The 22915-nt window shown below is 38.1% G+C and overlaps 1 protein-coding gene across 6 annotated transcripts in view; it reads right to left on the reverse strand.

Annotated features, from left to right (window-relative positions):
- The window catches only part of LOC101054211 (membrane-spanning 4-domains subfamily A member 4A-like), a 53072-nt gene extending 41973 nt beyond the window's left edge, over positions 1-11099 (reverse strand). For 2 of the 6 annotated variants that reach the window (XM_074401538.1, XM_074401536.1), the window contains exons 1-2: positions 10923-11099; positions 3227-3418 (exon numbers count right to left, since the gene is read on the reverse strand). In XM_074401538.1, the coding sequence (XP_074257639.1) occupies positions 3227-3361 (135 nt within the window). In that variant the 5' untranslated portion in view covers positions 3362-3418; positions 10923-11099. The remainder of the gene's footprint in view (positions 1-3226; positions 3419-10922) is intronic. The other 4 variants (XM_074401537.1, XM_074401539.1, XM_010335136.3 and 1 more) reach the window with 3 other exon arrangements.
- Between the last annotated feature and the right edge of the window lie 11816 nt (positions 11100-22915).

The following is a 22915-nucleotide window of genomic DNA, read 5'->3' on the forward strand; positions in this document are numbered from 1 at the left end:
TGAACAATGAGAACACATGGACACAGGGAGGGGAGCACTACACACTGGGGTCCGTTGGAGGGAAATGGGGGAGGGGCGGGGGGCAGGGAGGTTGGAAGAGATAGCATGGGGAGAAATGACAGATACAGGTGAGGGGATGGAAGCCAGCAAAGCACACTGCCATGTGTGTACCTATGCAACAATCTTGCATGTTCATCACATGTACCCCAAAACCTAAAATGCAATAAAAAAAATGTAATACCATTTAAATTAGCATCTCTAAAAATGAAATATTTAGGTATTGGTATTTGGTGTTTGTTAGGCATAAATCTAACAAATTATGTATGAAATTTATAAGAAAAAGTTAAAAAAAAATAAATCTAATAACTAAATAAATGGAGAGAGATTCCATGTCCATGGATAGGTAGGCTCAACATTGTCAAGATGTCAGTTCTTCCCAATTTAATCTGTAGATTTAATGCAATCTCCCTCAAAATGTTAGCAAGTTATTTGTGTATATTGCTAAGTTGACTCCACAATTTATTGGGAAAGGCAAAAGACTTAGAATAGCAAAAAATTAATCTTGAAAAAGAAGAAGGAATTGTAGAAATAACACTACCCAACTTTAGGATGTACTATAAAGTGACAGTAATCAGGACTGTGTGGTATTAGCACAGAAACAAATAGATCAATGGAATACAATACAAAGCCTATAAATAGACACATAAGTACAGTCAAGTGATCTTTGATAAAGAGATAAGGTAATATGATTAAAAGAATAGTCTTTCCAAAAAAAAAAATACTACTTAAAAAACTGGACCTCCATGGGCAAAAATTGAACTTAGACACATACCTTATATTCTTCACAAAAGTTAACTCAAAATAGATCACAGACCCAAATGTTAAACTAAAACTATGAAACTCTTAACAGATAACATAGGCCAAAATTTGGATGACATTGATTTTGGTGATGAATTTGTCAACACAATACCAAAGGCACAATCTATGAAAAACGGAATTTATCACCTTAATTTTATTAAAATTCAAAAATTCTGCTCTGCAGAGGACACTGTCAGGAGATGAAAAGACAAATCACAAACTGACAAAAGTTAGTCACAAAAGACATACCTGACAAAGGATTGTTATCCAAAATATACAACAAACTTAAAACTCAACATTAAGAATACTAACATTCCAATTTAAAAAAATGTACCAAAGCAATAAGACACCTCAAGAAAGAATATATAGAGATGATAAATAAACATAAAAAGATGCTCCATATCTTATGTCACCAGGGAAATGCAAAATAAAATGGTAATGAGATTGTACTACACAACTATTAAAATGGTAAAAATCCACAACACTGAGGACCCCAAATGCTGGCAATTAGGTAGAACAGCAGAAACTCTCATTCACTGCTAGTTGAAATCTTCAAAATTACAAGGTAACATGGAAGACAGTTTGGCAGTTTCTTACAAAACTAAACATGCTCTTACCATACAATATAGGAATCATACTTACCTAAATGAATTGAAAACTTATGTCTACATATAACCTGCACACAGATATTTATGGAAATGTTAGTCTTAATTGCTAACATTTGGAAGCAATCAAGATGCCCTTCAGTAAGTGAATGCATAAACAAACTGTGGTACCTCTCAACAATGAAATATTACTCAGTACTAAAAAATAAATGAACAATCAAGCCATAAGAAAACATGGAGGAAAAGTCAGTGCAAGTTATTAGGTGAAAGAGAGCAGTCTTAAAAAACTACCTACTTTAAAATTTTAACTTTACAACTTTCTGGAAAAGGCAAACCATGAAGACAATAAAAGATTGGTGGTTGCCAAGGATTGGTGGGAGAAAAGCATGAATAGGCAGGGCACAGAGAATGTTTAGGATAGTAAAACTACTTTTGTATGATACCATAAAGGTAGATATATATCACTATACCCTTGTTAATACCCATAGAATACACAACACAGAGAATGAACCCCATTGTGATTCGTGTACTTTCAGGAATGATGTGTCAGTGTAGGTTCTTCAATTGGAACAAATGTACCGCTCCGGTGGGGGAAGTTGATAATTAAAAAGCTATGTATGTGTGAGGGCAAGGGGCATATGGAATATACCTATACTTTGTTCTCAATTATTCTTTAAGACTAAAACTCCTCTAAAACATACAGTTGTGTTTTTTTTGTTGTTGTTGTTTTTTGTTTTTTTTTTTGTTTTTTTTTGAGACGGAGACTCTGTTGCCCAGGCTGGAGTGCAGTGGTGTGATCCTGGCTCACTGAAACCTCTGCCTCCTGGATTCAAGTGATTCTTCTGCCTCAGCCTCCCAACTAGCTAGGACTAGGCGTGTACCACCATACCTGGCTAACTTTTGCATTTTTAGTAGAGATGGGGTGTTACTATATTGGCCAGGCTGGTCTCAAACTCCTGATGTCGTGATCTGCCCCCACCTCCGCCTCCCAAAGTGGTGGGATTACAGGCATGAGCCACCTCGCCCATCCAAGTATATTTTTAAATGATTATTCATACATTAAAACATTAAACCTAGTATGTGCCAACATAAATAACATATTTTATGGAAAATAACCATATCCACCCCCTCCAAAATAAACAATGAAAAAGGTGAAAAAAAGAAGGAATCCAAGAATCCACAATGACATCTTCCCATTTGTTTGAAGCTTGAGCTAGTGATAAACATATATTTAATGTTCTTTCACCTGCCTTAAACTGTCATTCTTTTAATCCTACATTGTTTTAAACACATTCACCTGAGACTCCAGATGGACATGCTCAGAGAATAGAAGATTTTTTCATCCTCTGAGCAGTGGGCTAAGAAAAGGTACCAGAAAGAAAGAGTAGATAGTATAGTATATACTATAGATAGTATACAGCTATCAGCTATCTGGAAGGCCTGTGGAGGGGACATCAGCTAAGGCACAGGTGGCTTTTTCTTTTGCTGTTCTTCTATGCTGAAGTTAAATATAATTCTCATGGCTGACCTGCAACCCTAGAATAGATCTGAATTCAATATATTTTAAATATAACTAATTTGGAAGCATGATGTGATAGAATATTATATAGCTTTTCAAAGAAAGTTCCTGAAATTAAATATTGATGTTGCTAGGGCTGGTTGATATATTATGAGGCAAATGGGAGTCTGTATTTGGCATTAGACCTGATTAAACATGAGTTTACAACACTACTGGTCTTCTCCCAGATTTGCAACTGACTTACCCCAAGGACTTTGGGTTCCCCCTTCAAGAACTTCTCTTGCAACCTTTTCCACAGATGTGAATGTAAGGCAACCATGTTTCCGAGCTGGGGCACTCCAGGGCCAGCCCCTGGCATGGCTTGTTCCATTCCTTGCATGGTTGTTCTGGCAGCAGAAAACGTGTTGCAGTAAGAAATGTAATTTAGGATGATATCCTGGAAATGCCAGAAGAAAGACATGACACCTTGGGGCTGATTACTCCCTAAGGACAAAATCTGGTGTACCTTACCTCCTGTATTATAATAGCTGTTAGAGCTAGGGAAGTGGAAGAGTCAATACATTAAGGGGAAAGAGAGACTTAAATCTTATATGATATCAAGATGCTAGAAGAGAGCACATGTTGACAGAAGTGAGGTAAATTAGAGAAATTTCTTCAACTTCAAATCTCAAGTCTGTTCAGATTTTATTTTTATCCCATTTAATGCCTAGTCCCTTGATTAGAGACACTTCCTTGTGAAGGGTTACTTTTATAATATGAATAAGGTACACAAACTCATCTGCCTTCCAATTAATTGTATAGCATTGTTAAGTTCCTCCTTTTATAACCAGAGAATAGTTAAATTCTCAGGGCTGAAAATCCTCCCACGTAAACTTATATTTTGTCCCACAAACTCTGAACTTTGGGAATGAAACTTATGGCTCTGAGTCATATTCTTGGCACCACAAATTTAAATCACTTGTCCTATTACAGTGCTTTAAATCCTAACTTGCTGGTGCATAGCAAGGATACATAGTCCTTTTTTGAGATTCTAAGCCCAAACATATTACTCTTATGCCTCTTTCTCTCCTCAGTATAATGACTACAACAAAGTAATATGCAGATAGGCTAAAGCCACATGGGAATTTTTATTATTATATTTCAATTTATATTCAGATGTTTCATGGCCCACTTCCATAAAATTTTAGGGATATGAAGCTTGCTAATATCCTTCAAAAGCAGTTAGTCTCTGAATAAGTCTTATATTGGAGTCCATAAAGAAAGAAGCAGATATCCTTGATATAAGCCTCCAAGAAGTCCCACAGATTAGGAACATCTGGATATATATCAAATATAGAATATGTAAAAAGTATGGATAATATGTAAAAAGTATGGATAATATGTAAAAAGGCATGGAAAATGAAAATGAAATCACAAAAATGAAAAGTCAAAGATAAAGTGCAAAAAGTGACACAACATATTTGCAACAGGGTTTCAAACAAATTTTAAATATAAAATAATGTTCACTGAAAAAATTAGCCATTGTGTTAAATAACAAGTAACAGCTGAAAATTAGAATTAGTCAACTGGGAAAAAATTGAAGAAATCATCCCAAAATTTAAAAGGTCTAGAATATGTCTGATTAGAATTCTAGAAAATGTCAGCAAGATGGCCAACTAGAAGTTACTAACCCTCATCACCATCAATACACACACACACACACACACACACACACACACACACACACACCCCAAAAATGAATAAACAACTACATTCCAACCAAAATAAATAAAGAAGAGCACCAGAAAACAGCAAAGGAGTAGCAGAAATCTTGTAGAGCACAGAAACTTAGTATAGCTGCATGAAGGAGAGAAAGCATCTTTCTTCCACCACCCCTGACCCCAGTTAGAACCAGCTCTGAGTTAGGAGGGCCTTCTTCCATCAGGGAAAAGGTAAGTGAGAGCACCCCAGCAGCTCCCATCTTCACCATGAACACCTGCAGTCTTACTACCAGAGACACTCAGAGTCTTCACAGGCTCTGTGCTCAGCTGACAGAGCTACCTCAAGTCTACATGTCTATTCTATCCCAGAGGAGGTGCTGACACTGCCCTGACCTCCATGACCTGAGCTGTTACTGTGCTGCACCTTCTTGGAACCAAATCTCTGCTAGAGTGGATTCTGCTCCAGGAGTGAGTAGCTATTACACCCCTCCATCCCTGAGGCTTAACCACCACTGCACCACACACAGCTGGTAGCCATACCTGAATCAAGCTGCTGCCATCTACTGTACGCCCTGAGGTCAGGCTGCCATGGAGCTGCTCCATGCCCCATCTGAGTCACTGGTGCACCCTGCCCCTCCAAACTCAAGTTGAAACTATGCCCCACTCTCTGGGCACCCATATCTTTGATTAAGCTATGTCACCACACGAACTAGGCAAAATACCTGCAGTGCCACACCTCCCTGGAACTGACTAGTACCCTGGAGCCCAAGCTTCTGAGTCCAAGCTTCTTCATTTCTGCAGTGCTTCAAGAAAACCAAGGAAAAAGCTACAGACAGGCCTAGCCATTCCTGAGGACTTGCTGCTGCTATATCCAGCCTTACAGAGCCTGGGATATTGCCATGCCCCACCATCCCAGGGGCTAGAATTACCACTATGTGGCACTCCATCCCCCAGGGTTGGAGTTGCTGCTGTGCCCTACTGGCTCTGAAACCCAAATTTCAACTGTAACTTGTGCCCCAGAGCTCAAGCCTCCAGAGAACCCCTCCTTCCCTGGAACCATGACGATGTTATGCACTGACTCCAGAATCAGTCACAATTCCATCCCTACCCATAGGCATGAGTTACTGAGGTATGCTCTGGAGTCATAGCCTTAGCTTTGTGGGTAATCTTCATCCAGCCATGACTGAGTGAGTGAACCTTTGCCTCAAGTCCCAGATGCTGTAGTAGTTTTGCAAGCCCTTGAGCCTAAGACCTCAGCTCACACCGCTGCTATGTCTGGAATACCTGTGCCTGGAAGGTACAAGCTGTAAGCCTTGGTGGCATCCATGTGGTGTTAACTCTGCAGGCTCACAGACTGCGAGAGCTGTAGGGGCTTGGCTTTCTTCACCTGGGATCAAAGAATGTCACATATAGCTATGGGAGTGGAGCCACTTCTAAGAGCCTCTATCAGGCAAAGCTGAGTGGGAATGTGGGGTCAGAGCTAACACAGAAAATCCCAATTAGGGATATGCCTAGTGGAGCCATGGGAATGGGGCTACCTATGAGATCTCAGAACTATAGGGCCACTAGCATGCAACACCAACCTAATGGAGCAGAAGCAATGGACAGAGTCCAGCAAAGATGAGGTAATGGAGTCATGTCTGAGGGCCCATCAGCATTTCCAGAATTCAGGACATGGAGTCAAAGGAAATTATTCTTCAGATTTAAAACATAATTATATTTTCCCTGTTGGATTTTGGACTCACTTGAAACCAGTTATGCCATTTTCTTGCCTGGTTGTCCCCTTTGAACTGAGAAAGTCTATTCTATACCTGTCTCACCATTATATTTTGGAAGCAAATCACTTGTTTTAATTTTACAGGCTCACAGCTGGAAGCATTTGCCTCCAGATAAGTCATACCTCGAGTATCATCTATTTCTGCTTCTGATGACTCTGGACTTAGAACTTTAGAGTTGATGCTGGAATTAGTAAAAACTTTTGAGGGTATTAAGATAGAATTATTGTATTTTGTATGTGAGAAGAACATGAATTTGGGAGGGTTGTGTATGAAATGCTATGGTCTTTATGTTCCCTCTAAAACTCATGTAAAAACTTAATTGCCATTGTAATAGTATATAAGATGTGGGACCTTACAGATATACTTACATTCAGGGACCTCCATCCTCATGAATGGATAAATGTCATTATCAGGGGAGTGGGTTAGTTATGGCAGGAGTGGACTTCTGATAAAGGAATAAATTTGGCCCCATCTCTCTCTCTTTGCTTTGCACACTCAACTTCCACCTTCCTCCATGGGATTTCTCTCACCAGAGGCTTATTTTAGAGTTCCTTAGACTTCCCAGCCTCTAGAGCTATAAGAATTATAATAACTACAGCAGATACATGAATAATAAAAAATTAAAAGCTTAGCATTTCACAAAATTACTAAATCACAAAGGGAGATAAGAGATGAGGAAAGAAACAAATTACCTGGATTGAAATTTTAGTTCTGCCACTCTTTACTTGAGTTTCTTAATCTTTTGTTTTTTAGTAGAGACAGGGTTTCACTATGTTGGCCAGGCTGATCTTGAACTCCTGACCTGTGGTCTGCCTGCCTCGGCCTCCCAAAGTGTTGGGATTACAGGTGTGAACCACAATCCTCTTTTGACTACTATTTGCGTGGAATATTTCATCCTTTATCTTTAAGCCTGTGTTTTTTCTTAAAGCTAATGTGAGTCTCTTATAGCATATAATTAGATCTTTTTTTTTAAATTTTAGCCACTCTATAATTGAAGAATTTAATTCCTTTATATTTAAGGTTATTATTAATATGTAAGTATTTACTAGTGCTGTTTTGTTATTTTGGGAGCTGTTTTTGTAGATGTTTTGTTTCTGTAGCTCTGTCCTGTGAATAATAGAGCATATCTCTTGGAGAAATTTAATGATGAAATAGCACATGTAAACATTTAAACCAGCTCATGTCATTTAATAAATACTAACTACATATTGACTATTATTATTGGTCTTCCTACTATCACTTACTCATTTTTGGCTTGAAGTATAAAACATAAACTTCCTCTAACACTTCCTGCCACTCAAGGGCATGCTAAAGTGGGGCTTTATTCCTGACATGCCCCTGCTCAAACCTGCTCCTGTCTTGGGGGAAGTTGAAAAGCAGAGGAGAGGGGTCTATAGAATTGGTGAGAGCATGCTATTCATGATACCATGTTGTCAGAGGTTGATTCTTCCTCTCTTTGGCAGTTTGTCTCAAAGATTGGTCAGAAGAGTCAGGGTTGTGCTCATTTTTGCTCTCATTGAATAAGTTAGATACAAGACTATGTAGAGCTGGGCCAAAAGGCCCTCCTCTTCCTCTTGTAATCTCTGTTCTAATGATAATGAAATTTGTGAGGTGGGTTATATTTACATTTTACTGAGTAGGTATAATTGAACCCATATGTAGACTTTAGCATTCCCTGAACAGAAGATTTGAAGCAAAAGAGTAAAATAAAATAGCAGGCCTTATTTTTGGTCTTAAACTGAATCCATACCCTCATATTTTGTTAAACCTGAGAGAATTGTCTCCCTCTGAGCTTCATTTAAAGTCATTTTAATAAAGTCCATAATTTGATCATTTAGCAAATTGAGCAAAAAGAAGAGGTAATTTTTATTTCAAACATTAGAAGACCATAGTAGAAGATATTCAGTCTTCCTCAAAATTTATCTTTCAAATAAAGGAAAGTGACACAAGGAATATTATGTGGAGATTATTTTAGAACTCTATAAGCAGTCCTTAATCAAGAGAGGCAAGAGCTAAAGGTAACAGAAAATCTAAGAGGGCTGTGGGACTGCATGTGTCCTTTCTTGATAGAAGGCCTAACAATTAACTCAATTGTCTGTGTTAACTGTCTGGTAGTTTGTCATTGATGCCTTCCGTTACATACCCTCTATGCTCCATCAATCATATACTAATCCTATACAATCATTTTTTAACTCTGTATTTCTCCTACCTCCTCAAGCCAAGCCATCATCCTATTTTTATCAGAACTATTGCTTACACCCTCTGAATGTTCCCCAGTGTCCATTTGTGGCCTTAGATGTTCAACCCACCCCTGACTTTGTAGCAAAAATTATCAAATGCCAATCTCCTTTAGAGTCCTTTCTTTGCATTTCACCACCTTTAGTAGAAAGATAAAAATTTAATGTTGTTGATAACAGAAACTCTGCTACTTCAGCCCATATCTATTATCCTAGCCTTATCTTGAATCTCTCCTTTTTATTTTTTTAAAGCCCCAAGTATGTTGATTTATTTAAGTTGTTCCAAAGAAGAAATTTCATTCCTATATTGAGACATTTGCATATGTTGAGCCCATTTGCAGGGATGTTCCACTCTCCCCACCATGACAACCTTACAAGAATGACAACAAACCCACCACAGCATCTGATCTTCTCACACACTAACAGTTTTGCATAGCTCCTGTCTTCTCCAAGACACTGTTGCCCAACAATCCCTGATTTCCACATGTGGATTACTCAACCTCTGGTGGTAACTAAAGGTTTAAGAAATCTGTATTATTTTTCCTTTTACACCACAGAAACCAAAGTTATTTTGAATGAAACTGAAGATAATTCTTCTTAGTCCACCTAAATGTGTACCAAATTCTTTATCATAAGAGAAACTCTGCTTCTGTCCTTCAGACACATCTTCAGAAGGAGAATTTAAGAAATGTTGGATTTGTCTTATCAAACATACCTGGCGGTTCTCCCTCCATGTTTAGTGCCTCTCTGGTAAGACTGTAAGCCTCCCGAGGGCAGAGCCATTATGTCAAAATAAGGCTTATAACTGCCTCTTATGCTTTTCCATAATTCTTTAGTAACATAGGTCAGATTCTGGCCATTCAAGGCTGGTGCTTTGCCTTTATAAGACATTCTGGACATAAATTTATATAATTGTCTCCTATCTTTGTACCACGGAAATCCATGTGTTAATTACCTAGGGCAGGTAAAGTCCCCAAGGAAAGAAACATGTGTTTACAAGGCTCCACTTCTCTACAATAAAAAAAAAAAAATTTAACTGCAGAGAATACTGGATACAATGGGGGACATTTCTTCCAGATTGGAGAAGAATCTAAACCTTGGTTTTGTCACATTGTTTATATGCATCAGGCTCTTGACAACCACAATGTTTTTTTTTCCCCCCATGATAAAGAGGTGGGGGAACCAAGACCACCCTTCCCTCTTCTATTGGCCCCAATCTCCTTGTGGATCAGCAGCACCACCAGTCTCTTGTTTTCTCATTTTTATGTCACCATCCCCTTCATGGGTCACAATCACTAGGAGAGAGCATGAGGAGAGTGGTATAAATGACCATCATCTTTTTCTGGCAAAGTTATGAAACAGACTGGAAACCTAAAATGAGGCCTGAACCTGGATGGTTTTTAGGAAGATGATGGGGATGCAGAAATGGTGGCATGGGAAGGGAAAAAGCCTGAACTAAGAAACAAGAATGCTGGGTTTTTTGTTCCCAGCCCTTTTATTAACTTGTGTGATTCTGGGTCCATTAGTTCCTCTTTCTGGATTTCATTTACTTAATCTGGGGAAAGAGTACAATGGCCATGACTATATACAAACTTACTTCTTATCCCATGAAGGCTGAAAGTCTACAAGGTGTTTTTCATTAGTAGATTGCCTGGGTGCCCCATGAAGAGTGCCAAAGACCGCTGGAGAACTAGGTCAGGCCACAGCCCATCTAAATGTACAAGGCTGGGGGACCCTGCCTGTGCCGTCCTCCATGTACACCAAATTCTGCACGTGGTAGATCATTTCTTAAATTCTTGGATTATAAAAGTAAACAGTCAGACACAGAAAATAAAGACCATGGAAGAGGGACATTAACAGTAGATGAGGTAATTAGTCAAGAGTTTAAAAATATTCCTTTCAGTGTTTCAGTAACCTGAGAACTTAGGGGACAAAAGTAACTAAAACAACCTCACCCAGACTTCAATGTCAGCCTTTAGGAAGCTTTTCTAACTCCCATCGACTGTAGCAAACATTGTTCCTCAATCAATGCCTGCCCCCACCCCCCACCACTGCAACCAAATGCACATTTAAAGGTGCACTCAACCCACCCCAACCCTGACTCCCAGCTTGTGTCATGGGAAGTGGCCTCATTTTTTTCTCACTCCACTCCCAGAAGTCGTAAATCCAGGAAATGAAACAAACAATCAGCCCAAAAGTCTAGGAAGGCAAGTCCCTGGACCTACCTTTCTTCAGGCCTGCAATGTCCACCGTAGGTCTGATGTGTGCAGTGCTCTGGGCAAGTTCCTAAAATTTCTTTGGTTAAAGCACAGTGAACTTCCCCCACTCCACACCTCAGTTTAAATCTGCATTCCTCCTCTAGCAGATGTTTGGTATCTTAAAGGCTGTGTTGAGAATTTCTGAGAAGCAACAACTAGTTCCTCTTTTACAAGGCAAGCATTAACTGATTTAGTGTTTCCCATATGGGTGTGGATGTTTATTTTGAAATTTGCTGAAAAAGCAGTGACTGCCTGATGCAGTCTTTTTTATGAAAATAATGGTGCTAATTCCCGTGGATATCAGTGGTAGAGGACTTACTGTATGTCAGTCTCTGCTCAAAGATTGTCCTATAAACAAACTAAATAAATCATAATTTGTAAATGTCCCCTTTTACAATTTCACACATTTCCATAGTACTCTTTTCTTCCCGGAGAACTACTATTACTATTTTATTAGGTTGATGAAGAAGTAATTGCACCTTAATATACACAACTTAAATTTCTTATTTACATGATATCCCACCTTTGGAGATTCAACATGAATAGCCATAAAATGGTTGCACAACAATAATTAATACAACACCTTTCTAAGTCAAAGAAGCAGCTGGTATCATAGAACCAGCTGGTCTTTGATTAAGACAAACTCAATGGTAATCATTTATTGCATGACCTTGTTAATCCCCTGAACCCAAGATTCATTTGTAAAATAAAATAATGCTGACTTTACATGGAGGAGGAAAGCAAAGTGGCATATATTTTTCATTCATTCAGCATTTTCTTAGAGATCCAAGCAGTGTTGTTTCTTAGAGAGCCAAGCAGTGTGCCATGTGCTTCAGATAAAATGATGAAAAATGATTTTCAATCAAGGAGTTTGTAGACTACTTGGCAATAGAGAAAAGTGAATAAATCACCCATTATAATCAGTTACCTGCAAGGTGAAGTGGCAATACAGATGAGTAAATAAATCATTACAACCCATTATAATCAGTGATCTGCAAGGTAAAATAAGGTATCCTAAGAGAGCTCATAGGACGATCAATGAACTCAATATTGGGTAGGCAGAGGAGACTTCCTAGATAAAAGGACATCTAATTGGTGACCTGATGAATGAGGAAAAGACACACAAATGGAAGGAGGAGGGAGGTAGATGACATTATTATTCCCATTTTCCAGAAGATGGAACTGAAACTCTGAGATATTTCTATAGCTGGTATAGATGATATTGAAATCCAGTTTTGCCTAATTATAAAAACTTTTTGGTCTATGATCTGAAATTATTTTTATTCTCAGAATTAAAATGAATTATATTTCAGAAATATTGTCCTAGTTTTCATGTAAATAACAATAGGAATAAATAATACTGTAATCAGAGAGTTAGGCTCAAGGAAGAGGCAGTTCTCTAGGGAAGGGATGATGGTTACCTGAACTACCTGTGATGCTAGCGAAGTTGGTGAGAATGAATGGATTTGAAAGATGTTTAGGAATGAGAAATGACAGTACTTCTTTATATAATGGATGTATAAATTGGGATAAAAAACAGGAAAGGATGACACTCATTTTGGGTTGGGAAACTGAGTGATAGAGCCATTCTCTAAAGCAATAGACATGGACAGGGACAGAACTGCAGGAACAAAGAGCAAGATTTTGAGCATATTTAATTTGAATTGTGTGGGGACCTTCAAATAAGGTTGACAATAGTTGGATAACTGGCGGGAGCTAGGGAATGAAACCATGGCTGTAGAGGTAAACCCAATCGCTCTTCACCCAGAGGGATGAGGACACGAAGGCTTCTGGGTAGAGGCAGAAAAGATTAAACCCTTTTTGCTAGAGGATAGAACCAGTATTATCAGAAATAAGAGTCCCCAGATGATGACAAAAAAAGAGATTAAAGAAGATAACAGGCAAACTAGGAAAATGTGACATTACAGAAGACAAGGGTACAGAGTTCCATGACTTTGCAAGAGTGGTTGAAATTCTAGACTGAGAACAGACATCAGTCTTTCCTCCCTTTCCATATGGTGTGAAATGAGACATGATTAGTGTTATTATTCGCAGACAAGTGATTTTGAGAACTTATGGTGACAGAAAGAACAATAAAAATGAAATCTGACAGAGAAACAAATAGAATCACCCAACCTCTAAGTAAGTATAGGACAAAGCTAACTACTATACAAATAAGAGCAAATCAGAAAGAGCTCAAGTTCAGTGTCAAAACTGTAAGCAGCAGAGAAGTCGGTCGGAGCCCAGAGCAGTTGTTAATTAATTTTTAAAATTATATTGGAAAAGCTGGGTCAGTTGTTCCTCTTTCCCTCACACAGGCATCACATAACAAGATAGTTTATTCCCAAACCAAAATATGCAAACTGTTTTATGCTCAAAAAACCAAACCAAAAACTGATTTATATGTACCCCAAAACCTAAAATGCAATGCAATAAAATAAAAATTTAAAAAAACTGGTTTATAGTTCTGCTGTAGACGAGTATATAGAATGTGAGTGCCGGCGCTAAGCAAAAACAGGAAAGAGACAAGAAATAACATCTAAGCTTCCATTCACAGGGTATAAAGAAAAAGAAAAAAACAGAGAACATTAAGGAATTGATCCCCAAATGAGAGTCCTGAGTTCACTCTCTAGAGCTGGGATTCTGATGATGAAGACACAGAGGTCACCTTAGTCTGGAGAAGCAGGGGGCTTTCTACAACCTACATCACAACCAATCTGTATGCATAACCTGGCTTTATGCCTACTCTTCTCTCATAGCCACCAGATGTAGGCTGTGGTAAGCAGGACCTACATTCCCTGACATAATAAAAAAATGGACACTGGTCATTTAAGAAAACCAATATTGTAAAACAGAGAAACCAAATACAGCAAACAAATCAACAAACATGTTTTCTATTTTCTTGATTGACTGTTCTGTATTACCCTTTATTGGATTATTTCTCTCTCCAATTAATTTTAGTAGTTATAAAGTCTTTTACTATGTATTATCTTGTAATCCTAAAAATCAAAGCATGTGCATTTGATTTATCAAATTCCAATAACATTTAGAACATTTATTTCCTCCAGGATAGTCAATAGTGTGATGGTAGGTTTAATCCCAAATATGTAAATAAATATGTCATATGCAATAATATACAAATATTTCAGACAAAATTTTAAAAGGTCAAAACTGAAATAATTACTATTTAAAAGAAGTACATTTTAATACATACAAAAAGTGTAATGTACAAGGATGGGAAATGATATATTGAGTAAACCCTACCCCAAAAAAACTTACCAGACAAAATTGACCTTAGAGAAAAATATGTTACTGATGAGCAGAAGGATTAACTCTTAATTATAAAAATAGTCCAATCTTCAGAAAGATATAATCATTTTAAGTGAGTATATATTTAATAACAGAACTTCTAAATATAGAAGCAAAAATGGACAATCTGCAGAGTATTAAATAATATTTTAATACATATAATTAACAAAGGATATATATCCAGAATATATAAAGAACCATTGTATGCATTAATTAAAAGAGACAACTCAGTGGAAAATCGTTCAAGAGGCTTCTCCAGACATGTCACAAAAAATACCCAAATGCACGAAAGATATTTGAAAACATGTTTGATCTTAATGTTAATCAAGAAAATGAAAATTAAAACCACAATTAGATACCACAGTACATCCACCAGAATCAGAAAATGATATTGAAAAAAGCATAACAAATTCTGGACTCACTTCTCTGAGTGAAACTTATTGTTTAATTTTTCTTTCCAATTTTTATTTTAGGTTCAGGAAGTACATCTAAACATGTTCAGGTTTGTTATATGAGTAAAATGCATGTTGTGAGGATTTGGTGTCCACAGTATTTTGTCACCCAGGTAATAAGTATAATACACAGTAGATAACTTTTCTATCCTCCTCACACTCCTTCCACCCACTACCTTCAAGTAAGCCCCAGTGTCTATTATTTTGTTCGTTGTGTCTATGTATGCCCATTTTATAGCTCTCACTTATCAGTGACAACATGTGTTATATTGTTTTCTGTTCCTGTGTTAGTTCACTCAGGATAATGGCATCCAGCATCATCCATGTTGTTGCAAAAGACATGATCTCATTTTTCTATGGTTGTGTGGCATTCCATGGTGCATATATACTACATTTTCTTTATCCAGCCCACCGTTGATGGGGATTTAGATTGATTCCATGTATTTGTTATTGTGAATAGTTCTGTGATGAACATATGCATGCATACATCATTATAGTAGAACGATTTATATTTTAGAGGGTTTACACTCAATAATGCGATTGCTGGGTCAAATGGTAATTCTGTTTTAAGTGCTTTGAGAAATTTCCAAACTGCTTTCCACAGTGGCTGAACTAATACACACTCCTATTAGCAGTGTATAAGTGGTCTCTTTTCTCTGCAACATGGCCAGCATGTTATTTTTTGACTTTTTTGTAAGAGTCATTCTGACTGGTATGAGATGATATCTTATTGTGGATCTGCATTTTTCTTTTCTTTTGGTGGGGGAGGGGACAGAGTCTAGCTCTGTGGCCCAGGCTGGAGTGCAGTGGTGTAATCTCTGCTCATTGCACCTCCACCTCCTGGAATCTCATGGACCTTTAAGTTTAGGAGGCACTAGAAACTCATCAGTCTTCTGGTAGGCCACCATGCAAATCAACATATTAAAACAAGTCCCAACAAAATACTATTGCTTGAAAGTGAGGAAAAATAAGGATTTTCTAAGAAATTGCAGGGCACAGAAGAGTAGCTGGGATTACAGGGGCCCACCACCACTCCTGGCTAATTTTTGTATTTTTAGTAGAGACAGGGTTTTGCCATGTTGTCAGACTGGTCTCGAACTCCTGACCTCAGGTGATCCATCTGCTTTGGCTTCCCAAATTGCTGGGATTGCAGGCATTAGCCACCATGCCCAGCTGGATCTGTATTTTTCTAATGAATTATCCAATCAGAAATTTAAAATAACTATGATTAATATTCTAAAGGATGGCAATTTCAAAGACTGAAGGAACATCAGCAAGCAGATGACAGAGAGCTTTGGAAGAACTGGCAACTCAAAAAGCCAAAGTCTCTTCTTATCTCCAAATGACTGCACTAGTTCTCCAGCAATGGTTTTTAACTAGGCTGAAATGTCAGATTTAGAATTTAGAAAATGAATAGGAACAAAGATCATTGACAGGAGAAAGTCTACACCTAATCCAGTGAATCTAAGGAATACAATACAATGATACAAGAGATAAAACATAAAATGGCTCTTTTAAGAAAGAACCAAACTGAACTGATGGAGGCAAAAAAACCTCATTTCATTAATTTCATAATTCAATTACATGTATTAACAGCAGAATTGAACAAGCTGAGGAAAGAATCTCAGGGCTGACAGACTGGTTCTTTAAAATAACTCAGTCAGAGAAAAATAAAGAAAAAATCAATAAATAAGAAAGAACAAAGCCTCTGATAAATAAAGGATAAGGTAAAAAGATCAAATCTACTACTTGTTGGTTTCTTAAAGAGAAAGGGAGAAAGCAAGCAACTTGAGAAACATACTTAAAGTTGTCATCTACAAAAATTTCCCCAACATTGCTAGAGAGGCCAACCTTCAACTCTAGAAAATGCAGAGAACCCCTGTGAGATATGATATTAGAAAACCATACCCAAGATACATATTCGTCAGATTATTGAAGGCCAAAATGAAAGAAAAAATACTAAAGGAAGCTAGTAAGAAGGAGCAGGTAACCATCAGGCTAACAGCAGATGTTTTAGCAGAAGCATTACAAGAAAGAAGAGATTGGGGGTTTATATTCTTAAAGAAAAGACATTCCAGCCAAGAACTTCTTAAGCAGTCAAAGTAAGCTTCATTGGTGAAGAAGAAATAAGATCCTTTTTAGACAAGCAAATACTGAGGAAATATATTACCACCAGATCTTTCTTAAAAGAGGTCCTTGATGGAGTGTTAAATCTGAGAAGAAAATAACATTATTGGCCACCACAGAAACATACTTAAGTACAAAGACCATTGACACTGAAGCAACCACACAATCAAGTCTGCATACTTACCAGATGACACATCATGGCAAGATCAAACCTGCAAATATCAATATTAACTTTAAACGTGAATGGGATAAATGCCCTTATTAAAAGGCAGAGTGGCAAATAGGATAAAAAGACACGACTCAACTGTATACTGCCCACAAGAGATTCATCTCACATGAAATGACATCCATTGACTCAAAATATAGGGATGGAGAAAAATCTACCAAGGAAAAGAAAACAGAAAAATAAAGCAGTTGCTATTCTAATTTCAGACAAAACAGACTTTAACAATGATTTGAAAAGACAAAGAAGGGTATTATATAATGGTAAAAGGTTCAGTTTAACAAGAAGATGGAACTATCCTAAACACATGTGTACCAAACTCAAGAGCACCAGATTCATAAATGAAGCTCTTAGAGACATATGAAGAGACTTAGATAACCACACAATAACATCCAAAGACTTTGACACCCACTCACAGATTAAACAGATCACTGAGACAGAAAACTAACAAAGATGTTCAGGAGCCTTTTCATAAAGACCTGGAGGTGGCTGAACTGTCTGGCCAAGAAACACATGTTACTATTTTGACAGAGTTCCCTATGTAGACAGAGCTCCCTTAATATTCCAATGCAGTGTTTAGTGCCTGAGAGTTTTGGCTTGACATCCACTAGGAAAAAGCTAAATGCACATCAATTAGCTATGATTATTGTTGGACGTATGGATCAGAAGAAAGTGTCCTTGTGCACAGAGAAGACTAAGCAGTGACCTGTAGCTTGCACTTGTTGCCTGCCCAGAGTCAATCTTTGACTTTCCTCTTCCCAACAATCTGTGACTTCTGACTGGGTATACATGTAATTCAAGGACTGCCTCCACCCCTGCCTCCAATGTGCTCTGGCTCTAGGTTAAGTCAATCTGTGCTTTTTGCCCTCACTCCCTACCACAATAATTGAATCATTGTGGACATGTAACCCTACATGGTCTCATCAGAATGATTCTCAAGAGCTTTGTTTTGAAACCTCAGACAAAAGCACTATTCTTTGAAACTACAGGGTGATATATGGATGTAAGGCCCAGACTTGATATTGACAACTTTGCTGAGAGGTGGGAAATCAACCTAAGCATGAGGCCAACACACAAAGGACGGGAGACTAATACACTGTACAAGGGAACACAAGAGTTGGGGCTGGAGCCTCCATGACATCTAAACATCTAAATCAATAGTCCCAACCTGTGTGAAGCTCACCTCAACTCTGTAGTCTTCAGATGCATTAGCCTACATGTTTTGTTTTGACTTTCCCTGTGTGATTAAATAATGTACTCCTCCCTCCTCCCCCTCCTTTACATTTAGAAACACACAAAAAATGATTTGTTTAATGTCACAAAGACCACTGTTTCTCCAATTCAGATTCTAATTTAGACAAGTAAATGATCAAAACCCTTTACTCTAAGCCCTGGAAATGAAAGACGAAAAATGAGGAGAGAAAAACAAACCAGGCCATTCATGGGGAAGGAATGGAAAAATGGGCTGGAGGCAATAAAAGTCTTTCTCTTCTTGACTAATATATGAAAAACACTGGCACGACCAAGTAAAAAAGATAAGAACCCCTCTCACCAGGAATTTTCGCTCCTCCTTATGGGTACTTAGGCAAACAGTCAAGTGAGGAAGACTGAAGTAGAAAACTGAACATCAAAGTTCTATCTCTTGACATCCGTTGTCCTTACTTATGTATTCAGTAATTCACTTAAGTGGAAAGTATTCAGTAATTCACTTAAGTGGAAACATGAAGAATTTTATGAGAAAAGATACACATTTTTTATTTAGAAACATAGATACTTGACTGTATTGACCTATTTCTGGTTGTCAGCTATTCCAAATTTTTTTCAGATGTAATATAATATACTTTCAAATAAATTTCTTGTGGAAATTGACTTAATGTTTTTATGTTCCTATGGACTGAGTATGACTAGCCAAAAGTATTTTAATAAAGACTAATGTTGAAGTAAAGACAGTACCATCAGAAATAAAAATGGAGGGTACAATAACTAATACAACTGATGTGTTACTTGTGTTGAAATAGACTGAATGGCAGGAAAATGAGAATAGAAAACCCAGATAGTAATCACAGAAAAAATAAAAATGGATAAAGTGCATGACCATTTTAACTAAAAAAAAAATAGACATGGTCATGCATTTATGCATGAAAAAATGGATTTGAAAGCAAATAATTTGTATAATGAAACAAAAAGTGATGTGTCTTGAAATGCAAAAAAATAAAAAAATAAAAAAGTGGTTGGTGGAGAAAAGCTCTGAGATTACCGCTAGAGGAACGACTAAGACATGAAAGTCCCTGGGAAAGAGGAAGCTGGGACAGGACACACACTGTGGTTTTCACAGGATCAGCATGAAGAGTAATTAGAGTTCAAGTTCCTAGGGACATGAGTTCAGGAAGGCTCTGTGATGGCTGTTATGTGGTCTTTTAGGGGGCTGGCGGTGAAATGCAAGCCCTGCTGTCTTCTGATTGCATCCAGTCAGAGTGCACAATTATGGTGGTGGTGTGGCATTGTTATATTTCCTTCAGGGCTGGAAAGACAGCCAAGTGAGGAAGACTGAAGTAGAAACCTGAACATCAAAGTTGTATCTCTTGACATCCTTTGTCCTTACTTAAGTTTTAAAAACCCAGGACCAGATAACTCCAACACAAAGTTTCTCCTGTACCTGACATTTTGGAATCTTGTGTTAATGGTTCAAAGCAACTACTGAGGAGGCCTAAGTGTACAGGCCTGGGACTGATCCTGTAACAAAGGTGATCAGATGACATTCAGGCCCAACTGGTCTCAGTCAGTGACTCAGGGTTGAAACTAAATATGGAAAACCAGAGAATCAGGACTATAGCTGCCTACCATGCCCTGAATAACTCAGTTATATGGATTGTATCTGGTAGAAATCCTATGAAGTGAGTGTTAATGTCATCCTATGTAGAGTCTCTTGATTGGATCTTTAATCACTTAATCTTTTCATCGAAAACTTAGTTGCTGATTCTATTTGTAAATGATCTAAAACCAAGATGCATAATTTATAAAATGAGAGTATCAAGATGGAAAATACAACCCAAAAGTCTGGAACGTGAGCATTGAAATACAGATAAAATTTAATTGGATAAAATTAAAGTCCAAAAATTACATTTAAAAATAAAATCACCTGCACAAACCTGAGATGGGACTAGAACTTGCTTAACGGAAGTTCATGTGAGAAAGGCCTGGGCCTTTTAACTAGTTAGCTGAAAAGATGGAGACAGAAGCAAAAGGCTCATTCAGAAGTCTGCCTTTGCCTCTAGAGCAATGGGTCTCAATCTTGTCTGAGTATTGGGATAACTTAGGAAACTTAACATATACTAACACATGAGTCCCCTTACCATGTATTTTGATTTAATTAATATGGATTATGGCTGGAGAGACAAAATTTTTTGTAGCTTTTCAGCTGATTCTACCATATAATACAGTCAATATTGCCAATTACTGGTGTAAGTCTGTAGATGTCAAACTTGAATGTGTATCAAAATAATCTGGAGGGCTTGTTAAAACACATTGCACACCCAGGGTGCCTGATTCAATAGGTGTGGGGTTAGGGTATTTGCATCTCCATCACAGTGTCAAGTGATACTGATGCTACTAGTCTGGGAACCACCCTTGAAGAGCTACTGCTCCAGACAAACCTGGAGTTCTCCAGATGCAACTGAAGGCTCTTTAATTCTACTGTTCGTATTGAGCCAGGAAGGATAGAACCTGGCTCTGTGCCTATCTTCTCTTCTGAGTAATATTTATTCCATAAGCTCTGGCCTTCTCTTTACATCTTCACATTTGTGTCTGGTGGGCAGGGCCAACTTGGACTTGGGGATACTAAACTGATACCTTTTATTGTAAGGACAGAGAGCAGGATGTGATGCCATGATGCTGCTTCAGGTTACTAGAGGAGACAATGACCTCAGTTCAGAACCAAGATTAAAGTTATAAATCTCTCAGGGATTAATTGTCCCCGGAATGCAAGCTAGGATTTACTTTGCAATCTTTCCCCAGTTTCTTCCCCAAAGGTAACGTATCTTCGGGAATCAATTGGCTAAATGAGCAATGGAAATCTCAAATTCTGTCAGCAGAAACATTCTCCTAGCAGTCATGGTATAGCCTGTTCACCATATGGCCTTGACCACAAAGATGTGTAGAAGGTGGTGCACAGTTTTGAGGGGTCCAGAAATGCAAAGAGTTTCTCTTAAGAGTTGCTCTGTAGTCCCAATTGTTGTCATCTCCTTCCCTCTTTCCATTATCCTCCCTACCCAAATGTCTTCTCACAAAACTCCTAGCCCTGGATTAGCTTTTTCCTATATCTTCAGAACCATCACCCCAAGTTCTCTCATCTTCAATGTGCTTGTGAATTCTGTTATTTTTGTTACTGTTATTTAGTTTCTTATACATGGCATTTTCCAGTCAGTTTCTTTTGGGTTGCCTTTCTGTACACTTAGAAATAATCATCATCTTTATGTTACAAAGAACCTTCTTAGGACACACATTAATCCTTACCATTCTGAAATTTAATTATTGTTAAGTCAATTGCATACGACACAGAACAGTTTACATGATTCACATCCATGAAGTGTTTTAACATATGAAACAAAGCGGGGGGGGGGTCAAATAAATGCCAGTGTTTTAAGTTATTATTAATATGTGTCTGTGCTACTGGTAAGGTGCTCTCTGTGGCACATTTCACTAGACCATCACAGCTCCTTTTGTGCCCTCTTCCTTCCTTTGGCATCTTCATTTCTAAGTTTATTCAATCTGCCGTAGATATGCATGAAAGGAATATGCTTTATCTTGAAGCCAGAGAACTTAGGCTCTAATCCTGTATCCTGCACATCCTGGCCCTTTGACCAAGTGGCCTGAGGTTGAGCAGTGTCCTGAATGGCCCTGAGTTACCTTCCTGTGAGTGTGTGACTCATGGGATGAACTCAGCCCTGAAAACACCACTTCCTTTTTTGTACTAGAGCAGTGTTAAAGTCAATGAGACTCTCACTGAAAACTTTCTCAAATAAAACACACACACCAAGTATTTATTTTCTTGAACCTGAAAATACACATCCCTGGCAGTTATCTGGACCAACAACTGGTAAGAGGAGAGCTCTTGAGGTGAGCATGTTCCTGTGCTTCTGAGGAAGCTGTGTCTGGAGACACATTGAGACTGGGATAGGGAGAGGAGAAGGCAATGTTGTCTGAGGTTTGTGGGGGGTGGAATTATAAAAGGACTTGAGGCTTATTAAGGACATACGGTTTATTCTGAGTGAGATAGGAGGCATTGGAAGATTTTAAGCAAAAGGGAGACAGGTTATAACTTGCATCTTAACAGGATCACTCTGGCTGCCTGTCACGGTAAGAAGAGACTGAAGGGAGGTGAGAAAAGAGGTGGGGAGAATAGTGAGGAGACTCTGGCAATTGTCCAAGAAAGAGGATGGTGGGTTGGGTTGTTGGGACACAGCATCAATGCTTATTCAAATCCTGGGAGGTGGGTGCCTACAATTCTCTTTCTTTCACTCCCCATAGTCAGTCACTTTGAAGGCTCACGTAACAGTAAAGGTCTCCCCAAGAAACATAATTTGTCCTATGTGACCTATTTAAGGGATTTTTATGAAGACCTCACAGAATTTGGGCACAGTTAAGGAACAAAGAAGAAAAGGGAGGGCCCTACAGATAAGAAAGGCAGGAAGGGTTTGAAAGAGCTCATAGGATTATGGGAGACCAATAAAGAGCAGAAGTTGCTTTGTGGTATAATTGCGGAAGAAGTAGCTACTTTCAGAGGCTGTGTCAATGAAGAGAGAACAGGAGAAGTAATGCTTTGTCCTTTCTCTCTTTAGAGCCTGTAATTT

Source organism: Saimiri boliviensis, chromosome 6 (assembly GCF_048565385.1).
Source record: "Saimiri boliviensis isolate mSaiBol1 chromosome 6, mSaiBol1.pri, whole genome shotgun sequence".
In the NCBI taxonomy this organism is placed as follows: Eukaryota; Metazoa; Chordata; class Mammalia; order Primates; family Cebidae; genus Saimiri; species Saimiri boliviensis.